The sequence below is a fragment of the Silurus aristotelis genome (assembly GCF_946808225.1).
Source record: "Silurus aristotelis genome assembly, chromosome: 6".
NCBI classification, from domain to species: domain Eukaryota; kingdom Metazoa; phylum Chordata; class Actinopteri; order Siluriformes; family Siluridae; genus Silurus; species Silurus aristotelis.
The window spans coordinates 7,138,892-7,152,274 of record NC_139579.1 but is presented as its reverse complement, the minus strand read 5'-3'; the positions used below and the strand labels follow the sequence as shown (position 1 = coordinate 7,152,274).

Genomic DNA, 13,383 nt, shown 5'->3' with positions numbered 1-13,383 from the left:
CTCTTTGTTTAATTTATTTGCACACCAATCTAGTAATAGAATGATTTTAATGAGTCAAACACTAATTAATATCTATTTAAATGATCAGAAATGGGACATAGTGTATAAATACTTCGTTACTGTACTTAAGGAGATTTTGGTATCAGTACTTTACTTCACAATGGATTTTTTAGACAACTTTTTATTTTCACTCTACATTTTTTACACAAATGTCTGCACTTTATACTTTGGATGTTTTTTTCTCATTGCACACCATTTTTAGTCCATCAACCGATTTCTTGTCATAGCGTGGCTTTTTGAATCCACCGCTGGTGTATCATTTCTGGTTCTCACACACCACAGACGTAGACTGGTTTACGAAGCGAACGACGAGCAGGGCAGAAGGCAACAAGAAGTGTATGGGGTTAACGTGGATGAGACAGAGGGAGTCAGTGATGTGAACATGATTGAGAACAGAGACATTACTGATCATCATCATGATCTTATTTCTGTTTATGTTCTACATGGTGGTTGTTCGGCCTGGAAACATATTATATGATATGAGGTACCAGTGTGACACTAAATACAAAAGTATAGCCAGTTTTACCTTTTAAAACATGAGTATCTGTACTTCTGCTTGAGTTAAAGATGTTTGTACTTTTGCCATTTCTGAAAATTATCATGCTTCCATCATTTATTCATTAGTTTTCTCTTGAATGTTTATAAGCTGGTAGCAAATTTTTTTAATATAATGAATCTTGTCCCCTGCTTTTTTTTAATTATTCCAAACAGCTCTCAAAAAAATGTATTCTTTCAAATTTTAATGGTATAAAATTTCTATGCTAGTATTTTTATTAAACCGTACACAGCCCATTCAAAAAAGCTTTTCACTGCCTCAGAGCAACTTGTTTAATTTTGTATAAAATATACAGTGCCTGTTAAAACATTTTCTGAAAAACACATCCATATTCCTTCCTTTGCCATGTTATTATATAATAATGTAATCTATTAATAAAATGATATTAATGAGTCAAACACTGATTGATATCTATTCAAATTATCACAAGCCCAAAACCCTCTTTTTAACTACTTGAAAGAAATTTTGTGCAATTTTTTTTTTATCATTTATTTCCTCTCTAAATGTTCTGCTTGCTGATGAACTGATGCTGAACTTTGTTGGTGATCAGTAGATTCCACAAAGAGCCAATCAAAACAAGCGCTCGACTCTGATTGGTGGATTGCTGCGTGTTTGACCAGTTGTTTTTAATCCTCATAAATAAAAAAAAAGTAAACCTCTGATTTTACCAAAGTTAGTAAAGATGCGTGGACTTTGAAATGTATTAAAGTTCAAGAAAAATTCTTTCCAAATGGAAATACTTCAGTGAAGAACATCTGACACAGTGAAATGTGCAGCGCGAGGCGCCTTGACAGCTGTAACGTCACACCGTTGCGCCGTTGCCATGGCAACGCGCGTATTACGTTGCATGTGCGTCGCCTAGAGACAGGACGCGATTAGTATTAGTGAAACCTCACTCGGAGAAAGACGCGTGTGAATACCAGCCCAAAATTTTCCGGTAAGTAAGATTGAAATGTGAATTAAAAGTAGCTGGATTGTGTTAGGTGCAATAAAACATAACTCTGATACTTTACTTACTGAGATCTGATCCAATTATACTTTTCCTCTGTCCTCTGAGTGATCCGATCAAAACTACTTATACTGGACCTCTACTGTAGCTTTCACCTTCAAAACTATTCTAAATTATTTTATATTACAGATTTCTATCATTTAAAATGTTATATTATTATTTTATATTATTGTCTTTCACCTTGAAAAAATAAATAAATTGAAAAAAATGGCACTAATATTATTAACGTGCCATTAGTGCAGCTCGCATTTCTGTACGATCATTTTCTTTTATAAAAAAAATATAAATAAATGAATATATGTGGCGAATTTAAAACCTTCAACGCAATAAAATTTTTGCAAGACTTTCTTTCTGTAATTAAATATTAAAAATTATAAACTCCAACCAAAAATAATTTTTACTCACTAAACATTTGTTTTACTGATACGCCAATTCTCAAACCCGGCGAATAAAACCGTCCGTGTGGAAACATGGCAAAAGTTTCGCTTGGTGTCTCGATGATTAACGTAATTTAAAACCATAATCACTTTTAAACATTTGCAAGGATATTTTGTCTATATTCATAAATAAATATCTAATATTTGAGTCTGGTTTTTACTAATTATAAACATACATTCGCATAAAGCATCCATATTTGTCCATGCCCATGTTGAAGTATTAAAGAATGAAAAAATATAATTTCAAGGTACATTAAGAACAAATGAAAGTCAAAGACAATCCTGTGATTAATAACGATAATATTTTTGAATCAATTGACAGATATAATATTTATATGTATAATTTTATTCATATATATATATGTATTTTCATAACTCACATTACTTTCATACATTTAATATATAGGATAAAAATTAAAAGAAAATACTTAACAAAAAACTTTCAAATATATACCATAAAATAATAAGAACATTTTAATGTAATGTTAATTATTAACTTAATATTTATACTACATAACATACTTTCTTGCTTTCTTCTGAAAGTATTAGATATATAATAGTATTTTTGATGCTTTTACTCATTTTTATTACACTCAAAACAAGGTGCATGCAATTTAGGCTACAATACAATTAAAATAAAATGTAAGTAAATATGAAGGCATTGCTACTTTAGACATATGTAGATATATTAATGTTAACTCATATATAAATGTATTAAATATATCTGCAGTCACTTTTACTTTAGACATGAGCTTAACTGTTCTGTGTTAAAAACATGTTCATTTCATTGAAAATACAGACATTCTGTTTCAGACAGATCTTAAAAAAACTCCATGTTCTACACATCAAACTGTGCAGGAGAAAAAGATGAATGTGAATAATTCTGTTATCCTTCCAGAAATTGTAATGATAATCACATACAGCTGAGTGAAAAGATCATAGGCATGTTTAAAGAAATGCTGTTAAGAATCTGACAGTTATGCTTGCTTCTTTTTTGTATAGGTGAAACCTCAACAGTCTTTATTATGACTTGTTTTTGTTGTGGTTTTTTTCTCAAAAAGTTGTCTGTGATGTCATACGGAAAAGAAACGCTTGGAAAAGAATTATGCAGGGGGTCACAAATTAAACATCTAAGTATTTCTATTTGTATGATAAAAACATGTATGTTATAAAATGCAGATTGAGATGATATTTATTCATCAAGCAGGCAGAAAAATCCACATCGTAATCCGAACATCATAAACCTAAAACAAGCGTTGGTCAGTCAAACAAACGGGGCAACACAATAACGAAAACGTGAAACCAGAATTAAAATATATATGAAACAAAACAAAGTAAGCTGACTGTATTATTCACAGTAAGCTGAATGAATGAGAGTCCTTTTAATCTGTAGCTGTGACGAGTGTGTACTTGGGAACGGGTGTAAATGATACGTTTGATGGTGATTGAATGTGTGTTGGGAGTTGGAATCCAGGGTGGCTATTTTTGTAGGCTGTGGTGCCTGATGGAAAATGAAGTTTGTGTCTGCTAGTGTCACCTGATATTCTTTAACCTCCTAAGACCTGAGCTTTGGTTTGGCTTGCATTTTAGATTTTTTCCAATTATTTGGGGTTAGGAAGAACCAATAATTATAATGACCATATATTTTCTTTAAACATGAAGCTCTTTTTGGAAAAAAATGATGTCACTTACGTGGACACTCCGTCTGTATCTACAGAAAACAATAAAGACACCATTGTGCACAATGTCCACGTATGTGGACACCCAGGTCGTAGGAGGTTAAAACTGTGAAACTGGTACAAAACGATTCTTTGCAACTAAATAAACCAGTGAGATCGAAGATTGTACAAAAACATTTCGATAAAAATCCATGTGCATTATTATCAGTTATTTCTAATATCTTACCTGGTTTTTGTTTGTTTGTTATATCGGTAGTCATGACCACCTTTAGCATGAAGCCAGGCCTCCGCAGCACTGTATCTGACTGGATAAGCTACAATAAAGAGATCTCAGTCACTACCGAATATAAGAGACATCTATCACACGGGATACGGATGGAGGGCCGGACTCTGTGCAATGACACCTCCAATAAGGTAAAATGGAAATGTGAGGTTAATTTCGAAATGATAAAGAACAGTTCAGGTTTCTAAATAACTCTGTGCATCTCAGACAAAGTGGGGTGAATATGACAGCAGTCGTCGGCTCCGTGACCGAATTAATGACATCACACTTTCCAAGAAGAGCCTTGAGGCCTGTGCAGAGAAACTGGATATGGAAATGGACGCTCTAACACTAGTGAGTAGAGTTATAACACTGCTCAATTTTTTTGCACATGGACAGTTAAAAAAAGTTTTATTTTATTAGCATGAGATGTTTATATCTATACTTTCTTTCCAAATCTATTCATTTTTATCATTTCATTGTTTTTCTCTTGAATTTTCATAAGCTGGTAGTTAAATTTTTTAATATAATTAATCTTTACTTGTTTTTTTAATTCTGAACAGCTCTCAAAAAATTTATTCTTTCAAATTTTGATGGTATAAAACTTTTATGCTAGTATTTTCATTAAACCATACACAGCCAATTCGAAAAAAGCTTTTCACTGCCTCGGAGCAACGTATTGAATTTTTTATGAAATACACAGTGCCTGTCAAAGGTTTTTTTCTGAAAGACACATGCATATTCCTTACTTTGCCAAATTATTATATAAAAATATAATTTATTAATAGAATGATATTAATGAGTCAAACACAGATTGATATCTATTTAAATTATCATGAGCCCAAAACCTTCTTTTTAACTACTTAAAAAGAAATTGCGCTAATAAGACCACGTGTGTTGTAGCGAGTTCGAGTCAGGAGTTTCTTTCATCATTTATTCCTCTCTAAATGTTCTGCTAAGAGTGCACGCTCGACCCTGATTGGTGGATTGTCGAGTAAAAGTCAAAGTCAAATGAAAATACTTCAGTGAAGTACAGATACATAAAAAAAAGCTACTTAAGTGCGGTTATGAATTACATTTACTTCCTTCCTGATTATATATTATGTCAGTAGACATGACCGCCATAAGTAGTAAGCCAGCAATAATGGGATTCCAGTCAATGTTTAAAATGGGAGTGTAGTCAAATTCAAAATGCTAAATAATTGTGCAGGTTTCTGAGTGATTCTTTGATTCTCTGAGTGATCATTATTCATTATATAATGACATTTTATAGCCTGTATATTTTAAAATCTGTTAGCATGGCTCAGACGATAAAAGGGCTATGCAGCCTAACAAGCAACTATAAATTAAACCTGAATCAGGTTCCTATTCTTCCCCTGAGTCATTTCCCCCTTAGTCTCATGCACGTTTTGGAATTCCACAATAGCCCAAGACTTTCCCTTAATTACACATAAAGATGACTTTAAGACAGACCATAACTGTGTAATGTTGCTCCAGGGCTAAGAAATCCATTCATATTGTTGTGGAAGCATTTTTTCAATTGTATTTGTTAAATGATATGACGCTCCCCACTTTACAAACATTCGCTTCACGAACCTTCTTGGATACGAACAAACCTGTCCTCAAAGTGAAATTTTTTCGGAGTCAAAAAAATTCAAAACGGAGGAGAACCGCCACGAGTTAGTCATCGAACGTAACAAATCTACATAAATAGCACTTGACTAGGTCCACATTTTTTTTTAAGAGAATCTTTTATTGTAATAATTTGTATTTTTTTTTTGTATTACTTAATACAAAATATTGTATACAGTATTTTGATTTGTTTTAGTATATTTGATTGTTTATCAAATCAATTAGGAGATATGCGTAGTCAATAACGAACGCAGTAACAACTCACGAACAAATTCATGGTACAAACGGTCGTTCGGGATGTAACTCGTTCGTCAGGTGGGGGAGTGTCTGGACTTCATTAAGCCCCTACCCCAAGTGTTGCATCACACAATATGTTGCAGGTTACTGGATAGGTTATTGACATGTGATCAGCCAGTCTCAGGGCAATCATTTATTGCCTGAGGTAATCTATTTGTATAATGTCAACATCCATAATATCAATAGTTATTGTCAGAGATGGCAAAAGTACACACATCGTTCTACACACACACAGTCAACTAGAAGTACAGACAATATACAAGAAAGTCTCACAGTTGGTATATCGACTTGTTTTGGGACTTTGAGAGGCATCGTGTGTATTTCCATTCATACAAGTGAATTCGACTTTAAGATAAACACCACCAGTTTTGATCACCTCGACTTAAATATGGTCTGTGACCATGTCCATGTTAAAAATGGCTTTATCTGCTCAAGGTAAAAATAGTCAAACATCTGTTTCTAGTCTAAGGATGCAGCAGAGCATGCTCTTGCAGCCACATTGTTGCCGCTTGAGGTCACCAATGAGTGTTTGACCTTGAGGGAGAGTCGTCAGGGAAATGAGCTGGTTAGTGACCCAGTGGAAGCGGAGCTAAAGAAGGAGCTGGAGGTGATCAATAAAGCACAACAGATCCTGCAGCAATGTATCGACCATGCCTTCAAACACCTTTGGTAAGAAAATTGGAAATGGGTAAAGATAAACAAAACAGAATGAGAAATATTAAAGAAATGTCCACACACATAGAAGTACAGTCCTTTATGCTGTGTTCAGTTTGCTGCAGGAAGCCCGTCATCAACTGACTCTTGACCTCCAGCACAAGACGGAGGCTTTGGATTTAGACATGTCCTGCCTTTCGCTTTCTGTAACGTCCCCAGAGATCTCGCTGAAGCCCAATCCCACCAGAGTTCCTCCTGGGTGAGCTTAGCTTTTACTGTTCCTTTTTAGGTATCTCATTCCTACAGGCAACATTTGACATATTGCAGGATCTTAATAACGATTTATTTACTTAATAAGACTTTACAGTATTGTCTATTATGATTAAGTTACTAGATATGTGCTGTAACGGTAAAGATATGAGGTCTGATCAAATCTACAAAGTAACTCTCCAGAACTGCATATGCAAAGCAAATATATTTTTGTCAGTTTTGTGAAATTTTTGTCAGTGGTCCCAAACCTTTTTGGTAGGGTTTTGGGGAAATAGCATTCCCTCTTTTTTTCCTGTCACCGAGGACGACATTCTATGTAATGCATTTCAATGTGAAGTATTTTTGGCCTCTGCCTCATTTGTTATTGATTTTTTAATCTTCATGCACTATTACTCAACATTTAAGCAAAAGATTTTATATCCTTGTTTTTATTGCTTTATATTCTGTAAGCCACTTTCTATTATAAACCACCGTCAGTGGTTCTTTCCAGTCAAAATACAGTAAATATTTCTCCTGGTTAATTAAGGAGACTCAATTAATTAAAGACACACATTTATTATAGTATAACCCTGACCCTTACCCTAACTGCATATTTTCTGCCTTAGTCTCTGATAAAAACAAAGAAAACAGATTACCTTTGGCATTTCTGTTAGCATTACCCATGATCCTTTGCCTCCGTTGCTATGGAGACAGTGCCAGACGGGTTCAGTCGTGCTGAGTGGCACAAAAAAAGAGGGAAATTCGTGTCCATGAACATGAATCAATACATAAATTTTGTGACTATATAACGAAATGCCTTTAGACTGTGTTGGAATATTATATAACTATCATACATATTACACGAACCCATAATTTAATTATTGCATATATAATGAAAATATAACTAAACTCATCATAATGCAATTATCAGTGGAACTTATCGATACCTAGGAAAAAAAAAAAATGTGAATCCGCATATCATAAAATTCAATAAAATGGACATCAAATCTGACCTGGTTCCAAAAGATCCATTGCCAACCAAAAGGTATTGGTCTGTGGCCCGGTGGTTGAGGACCCCTATTCTATGTAGTATATTTCTAAATCCTTTGATGTTCTTGGGTTTTTGCATTTGGAGTTCTTCAGATTCAACTAATATGGTCATTACAAACTTTTAGTAAATGCATATGCACTTTTTTTTTTTTGGCTCCAACCAAACAAAAACTTTCTCCAGCAAATGCTAATGCAATTTAAAACTTAGACAGTAAGTACAGGTGTGTATAGTGTTCAAAGGCAGAAAGTTTGATTTTGAGTTTGAGAGCTCTTTGCTTGAAAATGGGACAGTTTGTGTCTCAAACTTTATATTTGGCTCTCAAAATAGAGGAAGCTGCTGTATGATTACAAGCATTGATATAATTTATAATAATATATAATAATAAATATATATACAGTAATATAATATTCATGTAAGATGTAGTAGTTTCCAGACTGACTTTAACTCATTATCTCTTGTTATAGAACTGAGCATTTGAAGGGTTAAGGGCCTTGCTCAAGGGCCCAGCAATAGCTTCTTGATGTTGGTCTTGGTTTACATTAAACTTTATTCCGTTCTGTCATCAAGGGGAATGAACTTCCTGTTTGAACAGCTGAGTCACTGGCTTCAAACCACGGGTCACTTCCTGAAACACTTTAACTAGTTAAACATATTTTTCCTTGTTTGTTTTATGTACTTAAATAATGGATTGTGCTGTAATTCCTCAAGAGATTTAGGCTGACGGTATCCTGGTAAGTCTGCAAGCAAAATTAACCAGTTGATGTATTCATTGATGGAGATCTCTCTGGATAAGGACTCCAACATCTTAACCACTGATAATTGAGTATTTGAGCATTTGAATCTTTGTATGTGTCAGACCTTATAACAGACAAAATGATTGTGACAAAAAAAAATCTAGAATTTTTCTATCAAGTAAATGGCCCTGCTTGTTTCTTCTACGTTTACGGTTGCAGTTCCACAACCCCTGAGCAGTGGATACAATTCAGCCAGCGTAATATAACCCATGCCCAGGAGGAAATGCAGGCTTCACTTGATCTGAGAGAGAATATCAATATCACTATAGCACAGGTATGTAGCTGAAGGTATAGTATGTTGTCTCGCATGTCTTCCATATACTGTACTCTTTAGACCCGTTTTAATTCCTATTCCCGCATTCTTTTTTCCACAGGCGCAAAATGAATTGAATTCGCAACGCATGGCGACACGTTTCGCCTTCCGGAAGCGCACTCATCAGCTGGAGCAGGCTCACCAAGAGCTTCAGTGGCAGATAAAAGCTGTAAACTGACTTTGGTGTCCATTTCAGCCTTGTCTTACTGGTGATTTTGATTCAAGTAAACATGATTCATTGTGTTCTGTCTGACAGATTCAGGATGAGATTAACGAGCTGAAGGAAGACATCATCAGACTGGAGAGGGATGTGCAATCTAAGATGGCTCCACTTAAACTGGTGCACACTCGTTTGGAGTATAGGACCAGGAGGCCAGGCATGGACCTATGCAGAGACGAGGTAAACATTCATGTCGGAATTCAGGTGTTCTTTTTTTCCATCCGTTTATTCAACAGTTGTAATGTTTGCAGGTCTCCGGTTCACTTGAATGCTCTCTTTTTGCAGGTGCAGTACGGGTTGGTGGAGGAGACCAAAGGGCTTTCGTCTTCTATTCTGGCTCTGAAACAGAAGCTCGCGCAGACTCAGTGAGTCCCTCTTGTCCCAAATCTACTATATATTGTGTTTTCCTATAAATCATTTGGTTAGTTGGTAAATGTTTAGCTCAAATAGGCATGTTAAATATGTCACGAAATCCTATAAGGCAAATGCATGTTTGGGGGACTGGTGGACTGTATCATGGCCGACCATGCACTCTGACCCCAGCTCGCTAACATCGCTGGGATAAGTATGACAAGCATTAAAAAAGTGTTAAAGCAGGGGTGGCCAACCAGTCAGAGACCAAGAGCCACATTTTTTACTGTGTTACCGCAAAGAGCCACATCATACACATGGGCACACATGAACATCACCCATCCCTTCCTCTTACACACACACACACACACACACACACACACACACACACACACACACACACACACACACACACACACACACCTCTGCTCAGCCAGATTTATTGTAAATGTCACACACCAACACGATAATGACAGAAATTGACTCCTACAGTTCTAAGACCACAGGCCATTCATTTTCAACAATGAACATTGTGTGCACTGTCTCACACACACAAACTCTTAGTTCAACCAAGTCCACAAACAAAAATATAATAATTTACAATAGCGTTTTTCTTTTACTATGCATGTTACTTAGTGGGACTTTTGGCATTCCTTGCCTTGAACAATCCCCTTCAAATCTGGATCGTATTCTGTTGTTGCCACTCGAAGCAATTCTTTCACATGGGTGTCAGTCAGAACAGATCGGTGCTTTGATTTCACGTGTTTCAGGGTAGACAACACAAAGTCTGTGTTTTTTTTTTTTTTTTTTATGTGCGTGTTCATTTCGCTTGAGTTTAATACGCCATTTTCGTCAAATGCACATGTGCGTGAGATGAATATACCGCAGGGGTGGGCAATTAATTTTTACAAGGGGCCACATGAGAAACCTGAATTGTGTCAGAGGGCCACACCAACGATAATATTTTAGGGACGCACCGAAATGAAAATTCAATTCAAAAGGCAATGAAATCTATAATTTTTTGTGTTATGCCTTTTGCCTTGGCACCATTACTGGAAAACTTTCCTGCCTTTTCAAAAACGTCCTCTACAGACGGAGTGCGCATGCTCGGATTGACTTTACTTTTCTGCGCCGCATTCTTCTCATATTTAGAATGGCAATCGGGATGTTTGGATTTCAGGTGATAAATTAAGCTGCGGGTTGGCCACCCCCGTATTAAAGCATTAAAAAAGCAGATGACAATATTTTATTATCTATATAACAAGTAATATAGAAAAAGACAGAAAAAATGCCATAATACTAATTATTATCTACATTTAAATTTAGGAGGCAAAGGAACTATTTTTTTCATGGTGACACCATGAAATTACACATATATTGTATATATTTATATATACTGTACCTTATTAATTTGCGTGAAGGTGCCATAATCTAGTAAAGCCTTTGAACATACAAAACTGACATATTTTTCTCATATCGTCACAGACTTAAATGTAGAAATACATAACAAATATTCTAGACTTGACACTTCTATATATAGCAATATGCAATAATATATACATTTGAATGCATCATTTGAATGTTGGGAAAATTGCTGGGCCCTTGAGCAAAAGCCCTAAAAACCCTCCCCTGCTCAGTTGTAAGTCGCTCTGGATAAGGGCGTCTGCCAAATGCCGCAAAAAATATACATCATAACATTACAATTGCCATGAAGCTATCATAAAGCGGCATAGAAAAACAGCTGAGCTTTATTTGCCGTTCACTATAAACCAAATATTTGCTAACAAGAAGCAAATTTGACGTGTGTATGTATCTAACAGAAAAGCATTACATTTTTTAGCTTTTACTTCACAAATAGCCCACAAGGTGTCCAAAAGTCAGGAACCAATGAGAGTACATCCACCATGGCCTTCAATGTTAATGCCATTTTCCACCTGAAATTAAAAACTTAATATAATAATAATAATAATAATAATAAGTACTTTTCAGACACTGTAGATTTAGTTCAGAAATCGGGAAATATAAACCTAGCTAAATGTGCATGTATCTTAACAGAAAAGCATCTGATAATCCATGCTGAAATATTATTACATCCTGCTACTGCACAGAAACCCAGATTTCGTTAAGAAATTGAGCATCTGTTCTCTCTCTCCTGTTTACCAGGGACTCATTGCAGGTTTTGCAACTACACGAAGCTCGGATGCTTGCGGACCTCACCCATAAACAAGAAGCACTCTCTGTCGAGCAGCGGAGCATGCAAACACGCCAGCGCCTGAACTCAGCTCCGATCAAATCCAAACCATTAGCCGTGTTGCCTCTTACCAACTCCAGTGGCATGCACAAGCATTACCCAAAATACAAAGACTTTGCCTAAGACCGTTGTCCTATGCATTTTTTCACGTTCTTCCACAATCAATTCAATAGAAGCTAATGCCTCCTTCTCTTCTCGCCTGTCCATGTGTAGAGTGCATTAATTTGTTGTGTTTCCTTTCCTTGTGTTTTGTGTGATAGGTATCACAATATGGGTTTTTTTTCCACTTTTCCATTTGTCCATTTGTTTGCAATGCTATCTGAAGATATCAGGTACGTTATGAGAATCAGAATGAGTTTTATTTTGCACCTATTAGCAATTTCATTTGGAGAATGCACTTAAAAAGAGGGAAGTGGGAGCTCAGTGGTTAAGGTTCTGGGTTACTGACCTGAAGGTCAGTGGTTTAAGCTGTGATATCACCAAGCTGCCATTCTTTTGGGTCCTTGAGCAACGCCCTTAACCCTCTGTTAATCTTTGTATGTTTTAACATGGCTGACACTGCGCTCTTTGACCACATCGTCCTAACATCGCTGGCATATGTGAAGAAAAAATTTGTCACAGTACATGTGAAAAGTATAAAGCACATTTCTTTCTTTACCTTTCTAAAAGACAACCCTGGACAGTTCACAATATCTTATAACTACATGGAATCTGGAGTGTTCTATTCCAATTGTACCTCAGCAGTGTTTTCCAATCCATTCCAGTATAGTTATATTCAGTCCCATTACAAAGGAGGGAAGAAATTAAGTACTGATACTTTGTTACTGTACTTAATATATTTTTCTGGTATTGGTACTTTACTTCACTATTTATTTTTCGAACAACTTTTAACTTTTACTCATTACATTTTTTAAACAAACATCTGTACTTTCTACTTTTTACATGTTCAAACCAGACTCGTTAATTTAGTTTTAATCCATTTGGTGACGTGACCAATATTTTTTCTTCTCATTGCGTTTTCAGTCCATCAACATATTTCTTGTCATAACGAGGCTTTTTCGATTTACCACTGGTGTATCATTTCCTGGCTCTCAAACACACTAGTTTACGAAGCGAACAACGAGCAGGGCAGAAGGCAACAAGAAGTCTGGGGGTGTAACTTGAATGAGACAGAGGGAGTCAGTGATGTGATCATGACTAAGAACAGACACATTCCTGATCACCAGGACACCCTAGGCCGCAGGTCGATGATCGACTTTGTGGTCGTTTCATCTGACCTGCGGCCGTATGTCTTGGACACTCGGGTAAAGAGAGGGGCGGAGCTGTCAACTGATCACCACCTGGTGGTGAGTTGGATCCGATGGCGGGGGAGGAAGCTGGACAGACTCGGCAGACCCAAGCGTACTGTGAGGGTCTGCTGGGAACGTTTGGCCGAGCCTCCTGTCAGAGAGATCTTCAACTCCCACCTCCGGCAGAGCTTTGACCAGATCCCGAGGGAGGCCGGAGATATTGAGTCCGAGTGGACCATGTTCTCCACCTCCATTGTCGAAGCGGCCGCTCGGAGCTGT

The 13,383-nt window shown here is 36.3% G+C and overlaps 1 protein-coding gene across 1 annotated transcript; it reads left to right on the top strand.

Annotated features, from left to right (window-relative positions):
• Positions 1 to 1,392: 1,392 nt before the first annotated feature.
• On the top strand, positions 1,393 to 13,008 carry tekt2 (tektin 2 (testicular)). The gene is made up of 10 exons (XM_083544368.1): positions 1,393 to 1,553; positions 3,998 to 4,155; positions 4,232 to 4,357; positions 6,396 to 6,601; positions 6,702 to 6,845; positions 8,840 to 8,954; positions 9,055 to 9,162; positions 9,250 to 9,393; positions 9,499 to 9,578; positions 11,728 to 13,008. Exons 2-10 carry the CDS (start codon positions 4,000 to 4,002, stop codon positions 11,936 to 11,938), a joined length of 1,290 nt encoding a protein of 429 aa, XP_083400494.1. The 5' UTR covers positions 1,393 to 1,553; positions 3,998 to 3,999; the 3' UTR covers positions 11,939 to 13,008.
• The last annotated feature ends 375 nt before the right edge of the window (positions 13,009 to 13,383 follow it).

Bases quoted from the DNA above. Each gene is read 5' to 3' on its own strand.
- tekt2 (XM_083544368.1), top strand. From the start codon at position 4,000: ATGACCACCTTTAGCATGAAGCCAGGCCTCCGCAGCACTGTATCTGAC. The intron at 4,358-6,395 runs GTGAGTAGAGTT...ATCTGTTTCTAG, and splicing joins AAATGGACGCTCTAACACTA to TCTAAGGATGCAGCAGAGCA. The intron at 8,955-9,054 runs GTATGTAGCTGA...TTTTTTCCACAG, and splicing joins TCAATATCACTATAGCACAG to GCGCAAAATGAATTGAATTC.